We start from the raw sequence: 26,447 nt of genomic DNA on the forward strand, positions 1-26,447 counted from the left end.
ATTTTTCATTAACTTTGGCAGTGTTAAAACAAGAAGCTGCCCTGGGAATACCAACTTCTGATGATGTAAAATGTAATGTAAATGAAAAAGTAAAAAGGCCTCTTGGAATAAGACATGAGGGAAAGGTCAATTTGATACAATTTTTTAAATCTGACTAGAAGATATTGGCAATTATTTTGAAAGTGAGTCAGTTTAACCCTTGCTAAATTTGCTCCTGAATTCAGAGATCAATCAACAAAGAATTCATTCTAGAATACCTAGATATAAAATATCCTGATGGGTCATCTCTTTCTGGCCTCTGGATTCAGGCAGGAAATGGCTGCCTCTCTAACTCCTAAATTACTTTAAAGAATTACAAACAGTCCATATTTCTTGAGCACCTACTACGTGCAGAACGCTCTACTAAGCACTTGAGTGTCCAACAGAATTAGTAGTTATGATCTCTCCCCTCTGAGGAGCTTGCAGTTTAGCAAGGGAGACAGACACTAAGATAATTTTAGATCAGAAGGAAAAGGGGATAGGTACAAGAGTGATTAAGTAATAGGAAATATTCCTAGGAGTGTGTTTAATATCCCTTGGTAGTCTGTTAACTTGTAAGTATTCCTCTGAACATTTTCTTCAAATATGGAAACCAAGAATGAATCATCTCTAGCGAGCACTTAACCAATGCCCAGTACTGTGGAATGGTTACTTTACGCCTTAATTTTATTAGTACATAACTATAGCATGTTGTTATTATTTTTAAAAAATCCTAAAGAAATCATGTTTCGTTGCAGCCATCCCAGAGCATATTTATTCTAGGATTAAGACTTGTTTATAAACAAATTAAAATGATTCAATGTTGACCCCTTGCAGTTTAACAACCAAATGGCATATAGTCTGGTATTACCATACCCTGACTTGTGCTTTTCCTTAAAAATAAACAAGAGAAAACAAAATATGGCATTTATATGGTTCTGTTTAAAACAATTTAAGAATTCTAAAAATAGAAACTATTTTTGGTGTGGTATTCGATGAGTTTGGTCAAATATTTAGTTTACGGATTTGTGATTGTTAAATTCTAGCAGCAAATACACAGTGGGTTTTAAACAGACCCAACAGCTGCTCATTAAGTATTCAGGCAAACTTTTCAAATTCATATTTTCCTCTAGATGAAAAGAGAATTATACAATGATTAATTAAGAACTTTATCTTCCTACATGTTTTCTTTAATCTTCAAACTATTGAAATATTAAAGTGATACCACTGACTAATTTATGCTTTGTTTTTAAACAGCCGGCTTTGAGCTATGAGAATACCATAGTGGTATTCTCATGCTGCTGCTTAATTGCATTTAAAAGGATATTTTAATAACCTAATGGCTTTTGATGAAAATAACACTCACAAATAGTATAGAATTCGACTCAACATTCTGTGCCAAACAAGAAGATAGAAGGCTTTCTATAGCAGATAAGAAGATTTAAAAATAATGGTGAGGATTTTAATAATCTCATTTACCATCAATAAGCGGTACTGGACTTTGGCAGTGGGATCAGGCTATTGTCCATTGGACTTCTGCAGGGAAAAACTGAAATAACCTTTGAGAGAGGTAGGCTTGTGTCCTGAAAGTTTCCTAAACCATGAGGAGCAGTGGCAAAATCTGCTCTGTTGGAAGCAAGGGGTGTTTCTGCATGGCATCTGCTCACTGGGCAAGCATTAGCCCTGGGTCTGCCCCCACTTCAGTAAGAGAGTGGGCTGATGGCCACCCACAGTGTGGCCAGGGGAAAAGTGAACTGGGCTAATGGAAATGGAGGTTGAGTGTGCACTGTCGGGTAGCTGGGAGGCTGCTTGAAAGGGGACAAGCTTCCAGGAGTTAGAGAGAGGGGAGAGGAGAAGGGCAGAAGCGTATAAAGCAGAAGCAAAAATAAAAGGGGTGGGGTGGGTAGAGACGCAATGACAAGGGGGAAGGTCTGGAGAAGGACAGGGAAGGAAAATAATGTACATAGAGATATCTATTGTGGAACTAACAGGAAAAACAAAAGATAATGCAAAAAAAAGATTCCAAGGGGGTAAAGTGGAACAAGAAGCAAGAATTACAGAAGGTACAAGAAGGACGATAAGATGCTAGTAAAAATGAAAAGAAAAAAGAATAAAGGAGAAAAAAGAAAAATGAGAAGTGATCAAAAGAAAATAGAAATGTCTGAGGACTATAGCATGGATTTAGTGAAAGAATGGATAGATGGGAGGTAGTAGCAGATAAATGGATCAGAATGGGTCAGGTGGCAGACACAGGATGGTAAAATAGGGAATCCTATGTAGGTTTGTGGGTGGGTAAGTAGAAAAATTTGGAAAGGGGTTGGTAGTTGGGAGAGAGAGAAGGAATTTGGTAGGAAGCTAAATCCAAAGGAAGTGAATTTTACTAGCACATTTGTCAATTATATGTCTGTTTGTCTTTCCCGTGATACTGTAAATCCTTAAGTGCAGGGACTCTATGCTTTTACTTCTTCTCTATGGTCCCCAAGAACTTATTACAGTGTAGTTGATTGCTGACCACCCACTTTGCCTTGGATTACTATTGTATCCTGGTTTTGCCAGCACCCTAATCTCTTGACTCCTCTCTAAATCTCTAACTGCTCCTCTGTTTCTTTCGCTGGCGTGATTTCCACTTCTCATCTCCTAACTGTGGGTGTTTCGCAGGAATCTGTTCTGGGTCCCCTACTGATCTGCCTCTACACTCTCCCTTTTGGGGAGCTCACCTCCTTTCATGACTTCAGCTTCAACCTCTACCTGCTTCCATGACTTCAGCTTTTGCCCCGATGCATGTGATTCCCCAAATCTACCTCTCTAGCCCTGACTTCAATCCTACTAGTCCACTTTGTGCCTCTTCCAGCTTAAGTCCCCTTGCTGGCTGGCGGGACCTCAAACTCGGCATGTCCAAAACTGAACTTCTCACCTGCTCTCCACATAACTTTCCCACCGTAGTCAAAAACTTGACCGAAATCTGCCACCTTGGTGCTATCCTCAAATCCCCTCTGTCATTCAGCTTTCACAACCAATCAACTGCTAAATCCCGTCAACTATTCCTCCAAAACATTTCCTCGATCCAGCCCTTTTCCTCCACCCAAACACCCCTCCTGGCTCCACCGTGGATTAAGCATACATCTGAATCAGCCTCCTCATTGATCTCCCTGCCTTTGGGCTCTCTCCTGTTTCAGGACGTACTCCTCCTTACCACCTGGATCATCTTCCTGAAACACCACTCAGCAGAGGTCTTTCCACTCCTCAAAAATCTCCAATCGTTGCCTGTCTCCTTCCACAAACAAAAACTCCTTACAACTGGTTTCAAGGCTTTCCACCAGCTTTCTCTATCTTAAATATCAGCTATCTTCACCTGCTACTCCTCATCTCAACTCCTGACTGTCCCCTGCTCTTTAACAAGTGCTCAAAATATACCACTGATTGATTTCTTCCAACCCCCAGGCCTATGCTGTAGGCCCAGTCTGGAACTTCCTCATTTTCCAAACCTATCACACCTCAGCTCAGCTTACCTTCAAAGCCCCTCTAAAATTCCATCTCCTCCAATAAATCATACCCAATTGATTCTCCAAACCCCAGCATAACAATGTTGCTGCCATCTCTAGCCTTAGCACATATGCATACACACTAATATTCTATTATACATTCAATTATTCTATCTAATTTTGGCAAATTTGGTCAACTCAGTATCTGATCATACTCCTCTTATTATTGCCACAATTTTAAAGTACTTTAATGCCTCCCTTAAGATTAGCTTATAAACTCCTTGCAGGCAGAAAATGCATCTTGTACTTAGAGGGCATTTAGTAGGTACTAAATAATACTGTTACTATTACTAGTTCCACTGACAATTATGACAGTAATGTGGGACTCTAGTGGAATACCCTGCTTGAAATGCTGGATTTTTTATATGATTTTTCAGCTTTGAAACCTCTCTTCTGTAGCATCATTTGGTCTAGTTCATTCATTTTTTACTTGGGGGAGGGGAAAAAAAAGGTTCCAGAACAGTCAACTTCCAAATCCAAGCCTAGATGTAAGAATGAGGACAGAGGATAAAATTTCTCAAAAATGCTGGTTTGTGAAGCAAAACTGGGGACAAAACAGCTGATTGCTGGGGGAAAGGGAAGATAGAAAAGGAGATGTATAGTGAGGGTTTTTTTTTTTTTAAGGCCTGCATATTTGCTTTTCTGCTCTTTACTATTCCACTTAACTGTAAGCTCCTCCATGGCAGAAATCACATCTACCAATTCTACTGCACTGTTCTGTCCCAAGTGCTTAGTATAGTGCTCTATCTATAGGAGATTATCAAAAAGTACCACTGACCCATTATGACAGTATTTCTCAACATCTATTGACAAATACACAGGAGCCATGTTCCCTTGGGACATTCCTTCAGAAAACGGTCTACTTGATGATGGTGATCTTAAATAAATCCTCCAATTCCTTCAAAATAGATTTATTTTAATATTACTGGGCCTCAATGAGAAATCAATTGATGGTATTTGAGTGCTTACTATTCATTCATTCAATCGTATCTATTGAACGCTTACTGTGTGCAGAGCACTGAACTAAGTGCTTGGAAAGTACAATTCAGCAAGAGATAGAGACAATCCCTACCCACCAACAGGTTCACAGTCTAGATGCAGAGCACTGTACTAAGTACTGGGAGAGTACCACACCAGAATTTAGAAGACACGTTCCATGCCCGTGACGTGCTTACAGCCCTAGAAGGGGGAGATGACACTAATACAGAGAAAACCACAATCCTGCGAAGCTACACCCTTAGACATCTCATCCTTAGACATCTCATCTTGAAGCGCATTCTTGCTGACCCACCTGATGGATGTATTCTGATCATATCAATAAGTCTCAAACCACCCACCAACCAGTACCACAGTTCTAAAGATAAGAAATAATCTATTTTGGACATTCTGAACATTTAGAGAGTTTGCTTAAATCTAGTAGCTGTTCTGTTCAACCATTTTCAAAATATATAAAGCAGTAAAATTCTCTGGAAACACTGAGGTTCTGAACATTGAGATTCTATATTTTTTTTTCCAACATTTCCAAAGATTTTACTATTTTGACTATTCTGGAAAGGGTTGAACAGAAGGGTTACTAGATTTAGACACTATTCCACATACTATGAAGTACTTCAAGGAAGAAATTTATTTGTCTACAATAACAGTGAAACTATATAAACAAGGGAATGGGGGTGCTAGAGGGATTTTCCTTCAAATACTGGATTTAAAATATGGTACTGTACATTTGCACACATACATCCATTTTAACAGTAAAATAACTAATAGGACTGAAAATTGTTCCACTGAAATGGTTCAACAATATTTAAGGTAATTATAACAAAAATCTAACCTTTGATTTAAACACTTCTTAACAATTTTCTAAAATATGGCAGGTATAGAACAAAAGATGTTTATGTTATGAAGATAAAATTAGACAAAGGGTATGAACAGGCTTTCAAACCTAAAGTACTGAACAAATTTGAGGTGCTATTCATTAAAAAACTAGGCAAGATTATTTAATATAAGATTTAGATGGTGGCTGAACACTGTTTAAGGAAGAAGTAAAAACCGATGTTCAGTACAAACTTAAAAGATGGAGATATTTCTCCATTAATTCTCCACTCCCTGCACATTTTAAAAACAAACGTGTAAAATGCACACTTACCTTGAAATGGTCCCGCTTCAACAACGCCTTCTTTGGTGCTGTCAAAGCCATGAGAAGTAATCTGGGTTTCCGACAGACCGAGTCCAGCTGGTAATGAACGCTTCAACTCCTTGGAAATATGTGAATAAATGGGAAGTTGCATATAAAAATCCCAAAGTAGAGAACACTTAGGCATAATGGTATCCTTTTTTCCACAGTCTTATCTAAACTTCTCAAGCATCTGAAATTATGATGTCACAGCATTCTAATATGATGTGCTGGCTGCAAACACTCTTTCTATAAAGATGCTATTACAAATATTACAAATTCAAATTTGCTTCTGATTTAAATGACACCTAGATGTTTAAAAATTATCTTTCAAATTTCTAACAAAACACGCTGTCTTTCAAAGACAGTTCACTGAAGGATGATTCTGGTGCTTAGTATAGTGCTTGGCATATAGTAAGCACTTAACAAATACCATTACCATCATAATAAGAATTACTGCTAGCAGTTAGTCATTTTTTAAAATCAGAGCGAAAGAATCCCTGATTAGACCAATGTATGACTAACAATCCCACCTGCACTGTGAGTACCTCCAGACGGCCCTCAGCTGAATGGTTGTTTTTGTGCCTGTCATTGTTTTCACTTCTTCCTGGAAAAAGCCTCAGGCAGTTCTGAAGTCACCCCATTTCTGACTGCTGCATGTCGAGCTGGCCTGCCTTCAGCAGCGATCTCCCAACTGCCCTATTACTCTATTTCAGCACATCCTAGAGCAGTTGTTTGGGTATCCTGCTGCTTCCATTCTCCTCACATGTCCTGCATACTAGGGATCTGGCTGGATTCTTGATGATATAAAAAAAATGTCATTTGTTAAGTGCTTATGTGCCCAGCACTGTTCTAAGCACTGGTACAGACACAAGGTAATCAAGATTGTCTCAGGTGGGGCTGTAGAACCCCATTCTACATATGAAGGAACTGAGGCACCAAGAAGTAAAGTGTCTTGCCCAAAGTCTCATGGCTGACAGGTGGCGGAGCCAGGATTAGAACCCATGACCTCTGACTCAGGTCCCTAAAAATGAATTCTCAGGATAACCAGTGGAAACGTTCAGTAAAAATAATGAGGCTTTAGACCAAGGTTAAAAAGAGCAGTTTGGAGTTTTATTTCTTCCCTCTACAAGTCATTTCTGAGATCTTACTGGATGTGACCTGCTTTATCATTGCTCTTACCTAAAAAGATGGAGAGTGGCAAATAAATTGAAGAAAAGAATCCATAATATACCCAGTGAAATTCTGATGAAATTTCCCACCCATTACAATTTGGATCTTTTGCTGGTTACATGCCTTTAAAATCCTGGGCAATGTTATATAGTCTTAATAACCTCAAAAGAAAAATTAGAAGGGATAAATATAAAATATCTAATAGAGATAAACTCCCAGACATCATCCAAAATGATCCAAAAGGAGAATAAGCAAAGCTAGCGGAGAGAAATGAGGCAGATGGACTAATGTTCAGAAATCTGCTTCCATCTTCAAAAATCATTTCAGTACAGAACTGTTCTGGGCATTGCATAAATGTGATTAAATCACTGTGCTTCACGGAGTGCTTCTCAACATAAAAATAAAATTTTGCAATCACACGGGATAAGGTTTGCTCTCTTAAAAAAAATAAGAAAAAGGGAAGTGGCAGATACAGTTCTTTTACCTTGGATTATTACTTCTAAATCCCAATCTCAATCAAATAAAGGGGAAGTAATGATAATAAGCAACTAAATTTTAAGACTTTGATGACATTTAATAATCACACCCTACAAAATAAGCAAAGACAGATAACTAGATCATGAATCTTCGATACACACAGTCTCAAGAGAATGAAATTATTAGATCAAAGGCATATCCTCAATTTCTAAGTAAACAACTTTAGTTCAGCTATTTTGATTTAATGCCGGCAGTGAAATTGCAGGAAGTCATGCTGTCATATTCTGCAACAGAGGCCACATGTTAAGCACTTCTATAAAGCAAGCCTTATAGACCTTTGGGAAATCTAACCTAAAATCAACAAGCCAAGGATCATTGTAGTACAAAAGATTATTACCATGAACAAGATAATAAAACCTTATATTCAACTGTATTAATAGATATTAAATTTTCTAGGGAAGAACTGTTAATATTCATGATTGCCAAAGAAAGAAGAAATCAGATTCCCCACACCTGCTTTCCATCGAACCAAACACGAATGAAAATTTAGGGGAAATTTAAAAGAACAAGTGTAAAGAAAAGGGGGATAAAGAGCAATAACAGCTATTGTCAGAAAAGCAACCTCGAACAAGAGCAGGGATCAATTTGTTGTGGCAACACAACACCCTCTTCTTTGAAAAGGAAAATTAAATTTATTTGAGCGCTGGTGGATAGAGCACTATACTAAGCACTTGGGAGACTGGCAAAATCACCCTGGTGTTCATATTTCCATTTCAAATGTTCTGCAGGGTGAGCACAGCCACAGAAAAAACACACCGAAGAAGAGATTCATTCATTCAAAAGTATTTATTAAGCACTTACTGTGTGTAGACCACTGTACTAAGCACTTGGGAAAGACACAGTGACAATCCTTGCCCGCAATTAGCTCCACAACCGGGCATCAGTGGAGCAAGAAAAATGAGGCAGGGAGATGAGGAAGGGAGATGTGTTGAGGGCATGAATTTGTACATCAAGGAAGGGATGGGTTGCTAGGAATTCTGGCCGGGGGGAGGGAGGGTGCTCAGATCAGAGGTCGCTGTGAGGGGAAAACACAGATCTGCAGAGTGAAAGGATGTGGGTAAAGTGGCATTTTGGAGTTGTGATGGTAAAAATGGTTCAGGGACTTGTGATGACTCGATTCCAGTTGTCATATAATAATTATGGTAATGATTATGGTATTTGTTAAGCGATTATTATATGGCAGCCACTATTCTAAGTGCTAGATACAAACAAATCGGGTTGGACTCAGTCCCTGTCCCATAAAGGGCTCAGAGTTTCAATCCCCATTTTATAGATAAGGAAACAGAGGCCCAGAGAAGTAAGTGACTTACCCAAGGTCACAAAGCAGAGAAGTGGCAGAGGTGGGATTGGAACCCATGACCTTCAGACTCTCAGACCCGTGCTCTATCCACTACACCATGCTGCTTCTCAGCATGGTAGATGGGTGAGGAGTGGAAAGAATTTAACTGCTGAAGATACAGTTCCTTAGACATCCATGTGAATAAGTACTGACAAAATAATAACTTTGCCTAAATCAATCCATGGTATTTATCAGGCTCTTATTGTACTGCACACTTAGGAAAGTACAATACAGTACAGTTGGTAGATGAGATCCCTGCCCACAAGGAGCTTTAGGAAAAGCCAATACCCATCTTGCGGGCGGAAGTCTCAGGTCGCTATTTCTCTCTCGTGTCATAAGACTGGTATTTATCAGGTGTTTCCTGCAAAGCCTCTTAAAATCCTATTTTTTAATATGACAGATTTTCATCATCATTAACGACATACTGAGGGCCTACTAATGGGAGCAGTGCATGTGGGAAACATACTAAAGAAGCAAAAGACATGAGCCCTTCCCTTTTGGGACTGTCTGTCTAATGGGGGAGATAAGCAGGGGGCATAAATGTAGGTAATTAACACATAAACAAATTAATAAGAATGCAATTTTGATACTCTTTTTAGATTTCATTTATAATAACCATTTCGGGATTTGTTTAATGCTTACTTTTTTGCCAAACACTGTATTAAGCCTCGAGGTCAATTCAATACTAACAGATCGGGTTCAGTCCCTGTCCCACAAAGGGCTCACAGTCGGGGGAGGAGGAGGTAGATAGAACAAGATGGGATATGCACTTAATCCTCCATTTTACCCAAGAGGAAACTGAGGCATAGATAAGTTAAGTCACTTGCCCAAGGTCACATAGCAGGCAAGTCCCATATCTAGGCCTTAGTCTTCCCTTCATTGCCCTGATTTGATTTTACTCACTCAGGATTCAACCTCTGAGAACAATATAAAATGCTACGATAGCTATGACACCTGCACTGTAACCAACCCACCTCCCACACATATTCTTCAGTTTTCTGGCATCTAGAGAATTATTTTACACATCTATTGTGAATATACTCCAACTCCTCTCCCCCAGCTATTCGACTGATTCCAGACCAGTCTAGAAGAGAATCAATCTTGGAATCTAAAATGCTAATCAGTCCATTTTCATAAAGCACTGATTTCCCAATTCCAAATATTTTAGATAGATTGCATCGGGGGAGAAGGATCCATGCAGCAAATACCGCTTGTGAAGAGTTTCAGGGTCTGGAAAGGAGCAGCAAAGAAGAAAATTGAATGAAGAGCAGAAAAAAAAAGAAGCATGAAAGAAAGGGTGATACAAATTAAATGAAATCTATCCACTATTGCTAAGCAACATAAGCTTTCACAAATAAACAACTACAATATGAGACTTTGAAAACCCTTGTGATTGCCAGTCTTGCACAGTAATCAGCAGAGTTCTTTTCAACACCTCAGATGCTTAACCTAGTGGCATTTTTGAGGAAATAGGCTAGATGAACATACTAATCTAAGGAACTGCATTTTCAGCATTGAGAACAGGGCTTGGCACATAGTACGCACTTCAGAAATACCACCATCATCATTCTGACTACTAAATAAGTGATGATATTCTACATGTCCAATCCAAACAATTCAATACAGTTTGAAAAATGAAGGGGTCATATTAGGGAAAGGATAATACTGCTTTCTGGTCTCATGGGTATTTGGAAAGGCCAGGTTTCCTTAAGATCAGCCTCTTCAAACCTCAATCTTCCCCTTACACTTGTTACAGGAAAACCTGATTTTCTTAATTTGCTTCTATCTTTTAATCTGATGTCATCTTTTACAATAATGGCAAGTTCATGATCTACAAAAGCTTTAGCATGTGTTTTTATTCTCTCTACCATCTATCAATATCATTTATTGAACACCTACTATGTGCAAGCAGGGTACTAAGTGCTTGGAAGAGTATAACAGAAAGGAATTTACAGTCTAGGAGGACACAGAGAGAGACACTATAAGTTACAGGTAGGAAGTAACAGCGTATAAAGCTATGTATTTTTTATGGCATTTAAGTGCTTACTACAAATCAAACACTGCTCTAAATGCTGAGGTAGATAACAAGTTAATCAGGTCATTAACTGTCCCTGTCCCAAATGGGGCTCACAGCCTAAGTAGAAGGGAGAACAGGTATCAAATTCCCATTTCACAGTTGAGGAAACTGAGGCAGAGAGAAGTTCAGTGACTTGCCAAAAGTCACAGCGCAGGCAAATGGTGGAAGCGGATCAGAACCAGGATCCTCTGGCTACCAGGCCCATGATTTATCCACTAGGCCATGATGTTTCTCCTATGTATATAGAAGTGCTTTGGAGAAAGTGTCCATACCCAAGTGCTTAGGTGGTGGTGAAGGGCTGAGGAGGCAGAATGAAGAATGGACTGGAGGGGGGAAAAACTGGAGACAGAGAGGTCAACGAGCAGTCCGACAGCAGTTTAGCCAGGTTATGACAAGAGCCTGGAACAGTATGCTCGTCGTTGGGAGCGAGAGGAAGGAAAAGATTCTGGAAATGTGGAAGAAAAATAAATAGGATTTGGAGACACAGTGAAAATGAGTTTAAAGTAAAGTCTGTATATTTGTAAACTCAGAATCAACATAGTGAATTACCGTATGAATTCCCATAGCTCCGGTGATTTCCAGAACTTTTTCCCTTCGTAAATCAGAATATTCTCTTTCCAGTGCTGCAGATCACTGGGATGAACATTTCTGATCTCCATTTTATCTGAGACTTATTTTACCAACCATAATGTAAATGACGGTTTAGGTCTTTTTCTGAAGGAGTCAAAAGAGAATCTTATCTACTTTTCTTTTTTAACTACTGATTTTTGCTAATAATAATCACATCAAGAAAACAGTTAAGAATCAAATACTTAGCTGGCTATTTTACATATATATGTTGCTATTATATTACTTGATCTTTTTAGCAACCACAGTTGCCTTCAAAATTATAATGAAGGCTTAGAAGAGATTGAAAATTTATCAACCGAAAAAAGGTACTGCTTAACGGTTCAGGATTTCAATTTACTTTTTTTGGCATTCTATTTGAATAAGGCATGGCCCAAGTTATTTTTAGGGTATTTTATTATTTTAAGATAATTTTGTAAGATATACCCGCTAGGAAAAAGTTAAGCTTTTAATACCTGGATATTAACCTGGCTGTCAGAATCAAAATCTCATGACTCTTAAACATTAAAATTTTGACAGCAATCACTGAATAGACGATCAACTTTAACTTCCCAACTTCAGAGATAGATTGTTTTGTACAAATAGCCAAAAGCACCCTCCGCTCCCTGCTTTGGAGATTTCTGTAATACAGAAGGTAATTCTTATTGTAAGTGATTTTATCAGTATTTTGAATAAGAAAGAACAATTCCTCAGGCTTGAAGGTTTGCATGTTTTTCCCTGGGAAGGAAGTTGAATTGATATATTTTATGTTCTGAAAAGTTTCTTGGAATCTTAGCTTGTGCAAGCTGAATGATTAGCCTGGCGCGGGTGGTGGGCATGGGGTGGGTTTGGTGCGTGGGACATGCAGCACCTGATAAGGGCTCCTCTTGCCCTCTGCCCGGATCAGTTTTTAAACCTAATACTGTGCCACACCCTAAAACACAGAGTTTAGCAAGAGGTAATTATAAATCATGACATGGTTTCATTACTATAGTACACTTAAAATTCATAGTACAGCACTATCATTAGTCATGGGTGAGTCTGAAACAGAGGACTGATGGTGTAACTAATTATAATTGGTGGCAATTAGCCACGGACAAAGTTTGGGAGTGTACAACTTGAGTCTGTTGTATACGTAGCCAGTATATTATGGCAACCCAATACCCCATCAAGCCAAAATAATATTCTCCCTGAAAAACTGAGAAGCAGCATGACCTAGTGGATAGAGCATGGGCCTGGGAGCCAGAGGGTCTGGGTTCTAATCGTGGCTCCACCACTTGTCTGTAGTGCTTCAGCACTTAGAACAGGGCTTCAGTGCTTAGAACAGTGCTTGGCACATAGTAAGTGCTTAACAAACGCCATCATTATTATTATTATTGTGTGACCATGGGCAAGTCGCTTCATTTTTCTGTGCTTCAGTTACCTCCTCTTTAAAGTGGGGATTAAGACTGGGAGCCCCATGTAGGACATGGACTAAGTCCAACCCAATTATCTTGTATCTACTCCAGCATTTAGTTCAGTGCCTGGCACACAGAAAGTGCTCAACCAATACCATTAAAAGAAAACAAAAAACTGAACAAATTTTTGAAAAACGTCTTAGGTATATAAGGTACAAGAATCTGCAAATTGTTCATGCCAAAAAGACAAATTAAATGAAGGCTTTGAGCAGTTGCTGTGCAATTCGTCATATCATACAATTTAAACTGAAGGAGGAGGGAAGAAAAGAAAAAGGAGAGGAGGAAAGAGGGCTAAGGAGTGAAATTCATTCATTCAGTCATACTTATTGAGATCTTACTGTGTGCACAGCACTATACTAAGAGCTTGGAAAGTACAATTCAGCAATAAAGACAATCCCTGCCCAAACTGGGCTTTCGGTCTAAAAAGGGGGAGACAGACATCAGAACAAGAAAACAGGCACTAATGTAAGTAAATACAATCATAGATTTATGCACACCAAAACAAGTAAAAAATGAAGAGAGATGGTGAAAGTGACAGAGACAAAACACAACCTTGGTTCTGGTTCATTTGGGAACAGAAATGTGAGGGTAAGTGGCAGAGTAGCAAAGTACTGAGTTGGCTGTGGTCGTGCCTCACTTCTCCCCACCTCCCCTCACCCCATCCCTTCCTCCAGCTCCTACTCCTCCTAACCCCCCTGCACTGCTCTGAGACACATCAGCTCATGGGGGGTGTTCTTGTCTCTTGTCCCCAGATTTCCCTGACCAGCATGTGGCGAATCTTCGAGTGTGATACCCAACTCCTGTGGAGGGCTTCTGAATTCTCCTTCCCTGCCCGGCTTGGTCGCTACTTGCTCGGGCACTGGGTAGGGGGGAGGAAGGAGAGGAGCAGCTCTGGCTTGTCAGGCCTCCCAGTGAGGACAGAGGGAACCCCCCAATTCCGGGCCGGGCTGCATCCTGCCACCAGGGACCAAAGAGTAGAGCCACCGTCTCAATTTCCCCTCACCCTTTTCTGGCTTAAAGGGACAGGATGGGAAAGTAGTGAGGAAAAAGATAAGGGTGACCCCCTCAGAGTTCCAAATCCAGCCACCGAGTGCGTGCCTGTGATCGACAGCCACATCTGGAATCATGAAGAACCACATCTAACCTATAAGCCATAGCTTCCTGACCCCAGTATAAGTAAATTATGTCATCAGGATACATTTTCCAAGCAGGGAAACAGGTTCTATTTTTGAAAATTTCAAGTATAATTTCAAAATTTCCATTCTGTCTATTGGGAGGATAGAAAGAAAAATGAACAAAGATTGTATAAGTCACTTAACACCACATTTAAATGGAGTCTTTAAGAGGAAGAGACTTCCGTCCTGCCATTTCACCTCCTCCTCCTTTCTTGATTTTGCAGTGAATGCTAGAACTTGTGTCAGTTGTTTCTATAGCAACAGGAGAACGTTACCAGATTTGGTGGCAAGATCTGGAATAAGTAGCAAATTCCAAACATAAATATCAGGAAGAGAAAAAGGAAACAAAGGACTACCCAGATCAATTAGGTTATACCTTACCATAAATTTGCTTCACAATTAAATATACACAGATCTTCCATCAGGTATTTTCCACTTATGTGCTTTGAGAGAACACTATGGCATGTTCTGGGCAGTACAAGAAGTGATTTGGAAAAAAAACCCAAAACAGTTGAGCAAAGGTGTGTGGCAGCAGCCCTGCAGAGAAATAGCTGTGTTACAGGGAAATGAGCATATTAGAACTCTAAAGCAAATAAGTCACTGCTATGAGAGGTACAGAATTAAGTTTCAGTACTCTAAAATTTGAATTAAAAGTTGAGCATGATGAACAGTGAAAGAACTCACAGTACTGGGTATCACAGAAACCCTAGAACTTTCAGATATTCTCCTGAAAATATATACAGATATATATCTCTCTACATAAATACATAGAGAGCGGTAGCTATTCACAATCTCAAAGCATATATACTCTTTGCTACTCTGCCACCTACTCTCGCTTATCCCAAATATATATATCTATATACAGATATATAGATATATCTAAATATATAGATATATTTATATAGCCTCAGTAGACTATATTCATGAAATATCATGATTGTCTAGATCTTGGAGATTGAAATGGGACAATGGCGCAACTCGAGACAGGAACTTGAAGTTGGTATAGATCACTTGGAAGCAAATATCGCCAAAGCCTATGACCTTTCAACAGATGACCTTTCAACAGATGACCCATATCCCTTCCCACTCAGTAAAAGCCCATAGAGAGAACTACTCTGAAAAATAGACAAAGGACAACGCCATTATCTCTCCAAACTGCAAAGACCTCACCTGAGAGATTTCCCCAAGCTTCAACTAGCAGAAACACTGGTTATTGTCCAGGCCATATACTTCTCTTCCTTCATTGTAGGTCTTCCCAAATTTCTTTGTGTATACACCTAGAGACATAAATACAACTAACCAGACATTCGTGAATATAAGAAATGGGATAGATCAGCGGCTTTTCTACGTGTGATCTCTAGGGTGCTTGAATCAGTGGCATTTACTGAGTGCTTACTGTGTGCACAACACTGTACTAAGTGCTTGAGAGAGTACAAGAGAGTTGGTAGACACATTCCTTGGCCACAAGGAGCATGAAGAGTCTAAGTACTGTCATCTGTCTGGATGAATTATTCACTCAATTGTATTTATTTACTGAGCGCTTACAGTGTGCAAAGCATTACACTAAGCGCTTGGAAAAGTACAGTACAGCAAGAGAGAGAGACAATCTCTGTCCACAACAGGCTCACAGTCTAGAGGTGGGGGAGACAGCCATCAATACAAGTAAACAGACATCAATATAAATAAAACTAACATCCTTATCTTTTATTTTTCCAGAAGCAATCCTTTATGAGACTCCTGTCTGGGAATTTTTACAAACTCCTCAAGAACCTGACACTTTCTCAACTGCACAACTTCCAGTGATATTAAATTCCATATCCACTCCTCATTCCATAATCACCATTACTTGCATGCCTTGAGCATCTGGTTCAATATTCTGTGCATAAAAGTTGTTCTTTAAATACTGATAGTGTTGTCCTAAAGATAAGCTCTGGACCAGACTCATAGTAGCCCAAGCCAAGTGGACAATCATGCTTCCTGGTTGGCACTGCCCAGGCAAACCCAGGACTCAGAGCAGCCATCCAAATCACGTATTCTTAAAATTTTAAACACTTCAATAACAGGTTTTCTTTAAATGGCAATCCAATTTCTAAACCACATTATCTTAATTAATAGAGGCTCTTCAAGGAACATCGAATTTGTATGCAACAGAGCCATTAAAGTACCAGAATGATCTCCCATAGTTTCAGTACTAGCCAAAGAGCATAATAATAATCTTCAAGATTAGTATTATAGATACCTGAAAGTCTACGTATGAAACCTTTTCAAATGTAGCCTAGCTAGAATGAGTGGCTCCTAAAGTGGGCTTCCGTATTTAAGACAGCAGTTTTAACCCACTCATTACAGCTCTGGCAGATCGGTGGTTACAGGCTACCTCATCATCTTTCATCATCATAATCATCAATGAGATTTCTCAAACCCCTACTGGATGCGAAGTATAATATTAGTCCCTTCAGAGAGTTCACCAGAAGCATGAAACACGGTCCCTGCTTCTAGGTACCCTTCCAGAAAATTCTTAATTCAGAATTTCCTTCTAGTGCAGAACCAAAAAATCTACTTCTACCTACCTAGCTTGTTTCTTACTTCAACTAAATATCTGTAGCCATTTTCCTATGGTGTGCACCACTCCATTTTAATCTTAATTTTATCTTAAAAGCAATTTGAACCTGAATTGTAAGAAATTCTAAAAGTTGCATTGCTATGCTAATTTAAGTATTGCTTTTACCTTGCTTTCTACCTGGTTTCTTCTCTTTTTACACTGTTCATATTGAACTTTCTCTTTTCCATCTGATTTTTAGTATTTAAGACTTTTCATCCAGGTTTTCCTGCTAAAATAGCTATTCAACATGAAACCCAACTTAAAGGTCTTATTTCTTAGAGTACAATACAGCTATATCATTTTTCTCATGAGGAAATGCACCATTTACAAGTCACAGACATATTTTGGGGCTGTGAGGGGCCTAAAATCTGGCTATTCCCTTCATGTTTATTTTGTCAACCTTGTCTTTTGTTTGTTTGATCTTTACTTAGATTGCAAACCCCTTGTGGACAAGGGACCGTGTCTATATCTCATCTGTAGACTTCTTTCCCAGTGCTTAATGCAGCATTTTACACAAGGAAAACACTTACTACTACTCTATTACTTTAGCACCATGTCTATGCTAAGATCACTACCTGCCAAATTACCAAATTCCTCCTTTCAGAATTTGGTTTCCTTGGAGGTCTCATTTAAAAACTGAGAAGGGTAAGGATTTGAAAAGCGCTCTTTAATATATAACAGAAATGAGCACAAAAGACTCCCGTCTTGAGAATAGAAGGTGTCAAGCGTTACAGAAAATGCTAAAATCAAAAGGTGAGCTTTTCCATTTTTGTACTTCCTCCAAATGTTTTTTCTCTTGCTTCAGGAGCTAATAATTACTGAGACTTCTCCTAACTGGTATTTTAGAGTCAGGTTTAGCATGTACTTTATTCTTCTGAAACATTCTCCTACCAAAATACATTATGCTTCCACATTGCAGTTCTTTTACCTATTATGCTGACTGGACTTTACATCAGTTTCTTCAGTTACATTTAAAAAAAAGAGTTTAGGATGAACAGAACTGTAAAAATGTGACTTTCTCCATACTTACGCTCAAAGGGGAGAAATTTTGTAGAAACAATTACTAAAATTCTAAATAAAAATCCTATCTTCAGTCAGCAGGGTTTCTTTCAGTAAGTACAGTCCCAAAAAAAGCTAGGACAGATTAGTTCCCCCAGCAACAACCTTTTCTAGAAAGAACAAAGCTCCTAACATCTGAAAATAGCACCACTTTTAGGTATGAAAAGATTTTAAGTTTCAGCAAACAGAATGACTCCAGTGATCTTGAAGAGCTACAAATGCATCACTTCAGAGTCTTAACAGAACTGTTATTTTGACAGTGGTATGGCATCCATATGCAGCACACAAAATGACAGTGTACTGGGGGGTGCAGGGTGAGGAGGGTAGGAATGCGTGACTTATGAGAAATTTAACACACACCACACACACTAGAGTCTTATTAGCTTTTACAAGCTCTCTGTCCCCAATCAAAAAAGTTCCTTTGGTGCTACACTGTTTTATTTCCTTTATAACTCTGAAGATTTCTAAATATTCCTTAATTCCTATCTGAACAGTTCAAGTGTTCATTTTAAAGGTTCTGTTTTGCACTCATAGTATACAACCCCCATAGCTGGCATAAAATTGGCTTATGCATTTACTGAACTGGATATGAGACAATGAGCACTATTATATCCAAAACCAGAAACTAGTCCTAAATGCATTTCTTAATGGGTAGGATTCAATCTTAAACTCAAAAAATACTGACAAGATATGATAATTTTATACGGAAACTGATTATGAAGCTCAAGCCTTGTTCTCGAGAGCACATTAAAACTGAGAGAATACTTGTGATATTTTTCATAATTTTTACACAACTTGACAATTTTTCAAATAATTAAGAAAGGCCAGAGTAAAATACTGTAAGTTATTTCCAAAGCAAATTAAAAGGTTACAAATATTCTTAAAAGATTCCCTATTAAATCATTGCATTTTTATTAAAACTGTCATCACTGACACACGCTGCTCCTTTGCCTTGGATTTTTTCCTAATTCATAATCAAAATACTCACCTTTTCTTTTTCAGTTTTACAAGCTTTGCTGGAACTAAAAATGAAAATAATATTCTGCAAATGAATTAATTACATTTGTGAGGCTTAAACCCTCAATTTTAAAGTATTCAATTTTTAATATTCTAGAAGGGCAACAGTATCACAGTTATAGTTTCCACTTCACCCTACATAATTGAAGATAAGTGATCTCAATGATCATACTTCAAGCCCAATATGTACCTGAATACTAACAGTAATTATGATGATGATGATCGAATTTATTAAGTGCTTATCCGTTGGGGTAGATGGAAAAGATCAGTTCTGACACAATCCCTGTCCCACACTGGGCTCTCAATCTGAAAGGAAGAACAGGTATTTTTTTCCCAAACTGGCACAAAAGTTAAAGTGATTTGCCCAACACCACAAAGCAGGCAAGTGGCAAAGCTGGGACTCAAACCAGGATATATTGACTCCCTAGTCCTGTGCTCTTTCCAATCTATGAACACAGACCTGTCAAATAAACAAAAACACAACTAAATTGGACCTGCCTGGACTTGGGGCCAGGCCCCTGGCAGTAGCAGCTGAGAAACTGTAATTTAAAAACAGCTTCCTCCTAGTCAAAAGTTTACTCTGGAGGACCAATGAATGTGACATCTGGGGACTCTACTCACAGTATAAGGAAGTGCAAACACACAGCAAAAAAGATCTGTCCTTCTTTGAGCCTGCCTTAAAAGTAGGTATTGTGGATGAGAGACACTTTGGAAAATTGCCGGGATGGTCTTAAAACTGCTGACTGCAGGCGTGTAAATAGCATGTTGCCCATTGGCAAAGGGAGATTGGGTGACAAGCTGTGTGGCAGTAAAGATGTGCAGTAGGTAGTCTCTCAAGCATTGATACTACTCAATCAATCAATAGTATTTATTGAGCCCTTACTGTGTTCAGAGCTCTGCAGTCAGCGCATGGGAAAGTACAATAAAACAGAGTTGGTAGATGTGATCCCTGTCCACAAGCAACTCATTGTCTATATCATCTCCCTTGTGCTCAATGGAGCACAGCAGAGCTCAACTTCAAGGTTGGACTCCGTCTTAATTTAAAGTCTTGTTCATCAGGTTCACCAACTTCTTTTCAGAGTTTTCTCAACTTATTAGCAACTCAGCCTGGGTAGACTTTTATAGGGAGGGGGAAGGGGGAAGAACTTTATTCGGTAGTAAGATGGTTGAATTTTTCTGAAGTTTTCTCTGTCTTTTAAATAGAAATACTAACAGAGTAAAATATTCACTCAAGAAATAACACCCCCCTTTTCAAATGCTTATTACTTTCTCTAAAAAAAAAAAAATCAACTGAAAATGTACATGCTTAGCATAGCCCAAAAAGTGAGCAGTATGTGGGGGCCTGACTCTTTATCATTAAAAATTCCTTAAAGTATAAAATATCAGGCGTGACATGACTGGAGTTCTCGGTATCAAGGAAAAATAAAGCCAATTCTGAACAAATAACTGTGATTAATAACAAAATTAATAGAAGAAACATCCCTTGGAGTTTTTCTGAATTCTAAACTCCACTTATAATAGAAAAAAGATAAAAACCAAAACTGCCCATTAACATAATAGCAGCTGTGAGAAATTTGGCAGAAAAAAATATCTGTACACAAGCATAATTATATATTCACCATCATGATGAACTGGAAACAGGGAACTGTAGTAGGTACTTGGGAACATACAACAGAAGTCAAGATTTTTTGTTTCGTAAATAGTATTTGTTAAGCACTTGCTACGGGCAAAGCACCGTACTAAGCGCCGGGGTAGCTTCAAGAAAATCAGGTTCGACAGAGTCCCTGTCCCACTTGGGGCTCACAGTTGAAGACCCTTGAGGAGCTTACAATGTCCTAGTGAAGGCATACTTTAAGATAAAGTCTGACAAAGGTTGGAACACTTTTCTACCTGGACTCATCTACCAACCCCATTGCTGCCTGTAACAGCTGCAGAAGCTCACCTAGGACCAAGCAGGAGGGCCGAGTTCTGGAACAGGAGAATGCTGAATGTGAAAAAAAATGCACCCTCTGTCCAGATTTGCAATGCCTAGTGGAATGATGATAGTGCCAGTGTCTTCTAGCTTTGGCACCCTAGACACTCCTGCTGGCAAACAAGTGACGACTGACAACATTTCATCCTTCCCACTCCCCAGCCTCAACTCATCAAGAAACGGGGAATGATACAGTATACAGCTCACTTGAACATTCCTACTCCATTCCTTGCACTTGGATTTGCACTCTTTATTCACCCCTCCCTCAGCCCCAAGGCACTCAGGCATATATCCATAATTTATTTATATTAGTGTCCGCATCTCCCTATAGACTGTAAGCTCACTGTGGGCAAGGAAGGTGCCTACGAACTCTATTATATTGTACTCTGTCAAGCTCTTTATACAGTGCTCTGCACACAGTAAGCACTCAAATACGACTTACTGATAGACTGACTGATTCAACCTCCTGCAATGCTCCTCTCTCCATCTCCGTCTCTCTCCATTCTGTTTAGACTGTGAGCCCGTTACTGGGCAGGGATTGTCTCTATCTGTTGCCGAACTGTACGCTCCACGCGCTTAGTACAGTCCTCTGCACATAGTAAGCACTCAATAAATACTATTGAATGAATAAATCTCGTGCTTTTGGACCCTCTGAGTTTCTCATTAACCCCTGCCTCCCCAAGACTAAAAGGAATACAAATTAAACTGTCAGGAACCAACCTATTTCCCTGAAGTGTTTGGGAGCAGAGAAGACCTGGAGCCAGGCCAAACCTTGCAGGGGAGCCCCAAGACAGGCTAGTCCCGACTTGAACCAAGAGGCCAGAACTTGACAGGCCACAGGAATGCAACTGACTCCAATGACTGCCATTTGGAACCCAGCCAGTCACGGAAAGATAGAGTCTCCAGGCCACTTGGAACACCTGACAAGATGTTTAGTTGGAGAGAGAAGTCGTAGAACCTTGGTTGCCTACCTGCCTGGCCTTTCCTTCAGTAGCTCTAGCATTGAGAAAATCTCTCAACATTTCTGGCCGCACTAACTGTCCTGTAAGGTGTTTGCCACTTAAAAAATGCTTAACGACTACCACAATTATTAGGAGGAGGAGAAGGAAGGTGAGAATGCTGACAGTTGTAACTATAGGGATAAAACATTGCCTCACATCACTGACAAGATGCTGACCAACCCTATTTATTCAGTGTTTAATAGGTGCAGAGCACTCTACAAAGCCCTTGAGAGAGCACGGTATAAGAGTTGGTAGATGTGTTACTTGACCAGCAGCTACTGCACAACTTTTTCACATGAGTGTAAGCTCATTGTGGGCAAGGAATGTGTCAGTTGTTGCACTGTACTCTAAATGCTTACTACAGTGCTCTGCACACAGAAAGCACTCAATAAATACAATGAATGAATATCCGATCCACGGCTCAAACTTTTTCCTCTCTCTGGAGCTCTTTCCCCCTTCCATCCATCGAGACTGCAGTTAGGGTTGCTTAGTTCATAGTGATCACACAGCGACTACACAGTGACATTGCTGGGTATACTGGAATGTAGTGCAACGAGTCCATTACTCTGTGTCAGTTTTGCTAAGAAGGTTCTTTAAGGGATCTGATCTTATTGAATCTACTTTCAATAGTATTTATTGAGCGCTACTATGTGCAGGGCACTGTACTAAGCGCTTGGAATGAACAAGTCAGCAACAGATAGAGACAGTCCCTGCCATTTGACGGGCTTACAGTCTAATCAGGGGAGACGGACAGACAAGAACGATGGCAATAAATAGAGTCAAGGGGAAGAACATCTCGTAAAAACAATGGCAACTAAATAGAATCAAGGCGATGTACATTTCATTAACAAAATAAATAGGGTAATGAAAATATATACAGTTGAGTGGACGAGTACAGTGCTGAGGGGATGGGAAGGGAGAGGGGGAGGAGCAGAGGGAGATGGGGAGAAAAGAGGGTTAAGCTGCGGAAAAGTGAAGGGGGGTCAGTAGAGGGAGTAGAGGGAGAAGGGGAGCTCAGTCTGGGAACGCCTCTTGGAGGAGGTGAGTTTTAAGTAGGGTTTTGAAGAGGGGAAGAGAATTAGTTTGGCGGAGGTGAGGAGGGAGGGCGTTCCAGGACCGCGGGAGGACGTGGCCCAGGGGTCGATAGCGGGATAGGCGAGACTGAGGGACGGTGAGGAGGTGGGCAGCAGAGGAGCGGAGCGTGCGGGGTGAGCAGTAGAAAGAGAGAAGGGAGGAGATATAGCCACACTGAAGGATTCATTAAGGAAGGCAGAAGCTGGCGGTAGACAATATTTTCAGTCTTTTGAGAAATGCAGAACAAAGCAGGGCCTGGGAACCAGAAGACCTGGGTTTTAAACCCGGCTCTATCGCTTGCCTGCTGTGTGACCCTGGGCAAGTCACTTAACCTCCCTGTGCCTCAGCTTCCTCAACTGTAAAATGGGAATTCAGTGGCTGATCTCCTTCCTACTTGACTATGAGCCTCACGTGGAACAGGGACTACGCCTCATGTGGGACAGGGACTGTGCCCCACCTAATTAACTTGTAGCTACCTTGGTGCTTAAAACAGTGCTTGAAACATAGTAAACACAGAATACCATAAAAAAAAAAAACCCAACAAAAAACAAATTTCCAGCACAACAGACTGCAAGTGTTATTCATAATCTTTGAGATAGTAATCAAGGAACTGTTCACTCTGTGATATGACAAACAAGAAATTAAAAAACGCTGCTTCTCAAATTCGGCCACCGGGGTCACACTGCAGTCATCAAAAGGTTTCTACGTGGATCTAAAAACACAGCATTAAAGAGAAGGGCCAGACCGGATAGAGACAAAAACTGAGGGACACAGAGATGCAGACTGTGACATAAATAGCAAGGATATTTTAGAAAATGTTATTTTTCCATGGCTTCTACTGATTTTTCCAATATTAACTTATTTTTTAAAAGGAACATACCCAACAAAATGTTCTTTCAGAATCTCTGCTAAATATCTTTTTGTAGTCAGGATAGCCCAATGCTTTAGAGTCTGAAAGATATAACTGAAGAGAAAAGCTACATACTAACCTGAAGCAGGAAAACTACCCACAGCAAAAGATTTTTATGGCTGTAAAGTGTCAGTCTTTCATAATACTCCAATATTCATTTATTGTTCACTCAGCAGGCATAGCCAAGCAATGAATGAATTCAATAATATTTAACACCTATTGTGTGCAGAGCACTGTAATAGCATTTAAGATTCAGCTCAATAAAATTAAGAGCCATAATCTCAACCCTCACAGATCTTAAAATCATGCAATCAATAGTATGTTTATTAAGCAACAGCTATACACATAGCATTATACTTAAGGCTTGGGAGAGTACAGAAGAACTAACAGACATGGATACTGCCTCTCGGGAGTCTAAAATCTAGAAGGAGAGATAAATACTAAAATAAATTGCAGGTAAATGCATGAGTAGGGGCAGGAGTGATGAGTACTTAAGTGTCTGGATGACTTGAAAAGTGCTGAAGATGGGATGAGGGGATAGGGTGGTGGAGGAAAGACTGATCAGGTACGACCTCCTGGGGGCAATGTGATTTCACAATCTACTGGGGGAGTCAGACATACAAATTATATCTGTATTCAGGGGTAGCAGCAGAAAAATGCAGCTTTAAGTGGCAACAGTAAGAGTATGGAAAATGAAGAAATGGAGTTCAATCAGTACACAACATGATAGGACAGGGTGCCCATGTACAGCTAAGGGCCAAGTTGGCTGTTGGAATGAGGGGATTAGGCTTGGAAACAATGACCTAAGAAGATCTCCTGAAGAAGACAGACTTTCAGGAGGACTCTGAAGAGGGAGAGGCTGGAGTCTGATGGGTGGGATGGTGGAGGGAGTTCCAGAGAGGAAAGGGTCTGAACAATGAATCCGATAAGGAAGAGTCAATAGCAAGGTTAGTTTAGGATTATCCCTCTGACAGATTATAAAATTTGATTCATGGAGGATAAAAAGTCCCATATTATTCCAATTTTGAAGGGGACATGGAACCCAGGGGCAGAATCTCCTCCATTACCCTTAATTCACCTTTATGCTTTTCCAAACCTACACCTTCACCTCACACTGCTCAAAAACCTTCTAAAATCCTCTGGTAGTTTAATAACTGGATTCAGGGGTAAGGAAATGTTTTATGGCTGGCATTATGAACCTTAACCAAGTGGGGCAAATTTGCCTGCTTAACCTCTCCCAGGACATGGATGTGCTTCCTTCACAGGGAACCCAAAGCCTCCTAATCAGGTTCACACATTTGCCTCTGAAAAATTGCTTGCCATTTCCATTTTAACAGCTGTTTGGCTTCTATATAAAACCTTTTTTTTAAAAAAAAAAACTCACTAACTTGCTATTATATAGCTAGGAGTTGCATAATATTCACACAGCAGCTATTTTTAAATTCACCTTAATGGCTGTTAGATATGCCTATTATATCTCATTTTAGGTTGTTAGAGCAGCCAACTACTGACATGAATCCATGACATCCAGTTCTCCTATAGTGTGGGGGCTGAGTTCTTGCAAAATTCCGCATTAAGGAAAATTAACCTGGTAATTGTCACCATTCCCGATGCCACGTATACATGAACAACCATTTCTCTCCAAACTGCTCTGTGCTGTATCCAGAAGAAGCTCGCAGTGCCAGAAGAATGTCCCCCAATTCCCAAACAATATTCTAGTCAAAATTTAAAGTGAAAGCCCGTGTTGAGATCGAATTGAGTGCATTATGACCACCGGGAGCTCTTCTGATCCACAAGAAAGCTTGCAGAAGCTGCAAATGCTTAGCCTACTCTGGGCCCCTGAAATTTTGTATTTGTTTCTCTGATCTCCAAATCCAAAGCTTATTGATAAGTGAGTGAATGTGCATTTTAAGTATCTCAGTGAATTTTTCACTCAGCTAATCTCCCTCAGATGGTCCCACCCAGTAGGGTGCCGTACGTATGTGTACTTAAATGCTTTCTGATGATTTTTCTGAGCATTTATGAGGAGACTTCTCCGAAAGTGCTTGGAGGGAGGGAGTGGAAATGGAAAGGAAGCATGTAAAACTGTTTGCAACCACCTGGCCTTTTAAAAGGGCCATGTAAAAACCATTCAGTATTCTACATTCTGCCAAAATCTGTGCTTTCAGCCAAAGAGGTGTATCCCAAAGCCCACGAGGGGAGACTGGAGGAGGGAGAGAGCAAGGAGAAGGCAGAGCAATTGATTCCACAGAAGGACAGACACAGACTGTCAAAGGGACATTGTGGGGAGAAGGGGGAAATGATGAACAAGGGTGATCAAATTACAAATAATGATTAGAGTTTATCTTTGCCCCAGTGGGTGCAGGGAATTGAATTGAATGTTCTGTGGTAGTCTCCCTACACCTATCCTAGGGGTTAGTAGTGAATAGGAGAAGGATGGAAGAGAGAAATCAGAGCTAAAAGGAAAGAGGTTAAGGAAGGTGTAGCATTAGGTTATAAAAGAAATGTTAGGTCAAGTGATTATAATCAATAGCTCTTATAGAAGTAATTGTAGTAAGAGTATTTATTAAGCAATTACTGCATTCAGAGTCCTGTGCTAACTGCTGGGAGAAAATTTACAGGTAAACGTTAACAGTCCTTGTCCCTCAGAGGGCTAAATATATAGCTGATTTTGGTAATTGTAATAGGATTACTATGTGTCAAGCACTGCTTTAAGCGTCG

At 39.8% G+C, this 26,447-nt stretch overlaps 1 protein-coding gene across 4 annotated transcripts in view; it reads right to left on the minus strand.

The window, feature by feature from the left end:
* Window positions 1-26,447, minus strand: part of ARFIP1 (ADP ribosylation factor interacting protein 1) — a 113,513-nt gene that overhangs the window by 49,127 nt on the left and 37,939 nt on the right. For all 4 annotated transcript variants that reach the window (XM_029076512.2, XM_029076511.2, XM_007671794.4 and 1 more), the window contains one exon: window positions 5,704-5,812. In XM_029076512.2, the coding sequence (XP_028932345.1) occupies window positions 5,704-5,812 (109 nt within the window). The remainder of the gene's footprint in view (window positions 1-5,703; window positions 5,813-26,447) is intronic.

Source organism: Ornithorhynchus anatinus, chromosome 12 (genome assembly GCF_004115215.2).
Source record: "Ornithorhynchus anatinus isolate Pmale09 chromosome 12, mOrnAna1.pri.v4, whole genome shotgun sequence".
In the NCBI taxonomy this organism is placed as follows: domain Eukaryota; kingdom Metazoa; phylum Chordata; class Mammalia; order Monotremata; family Ornithorhynchidae; genus Ornithorhynchus; species Ornithorhynchus anatinus.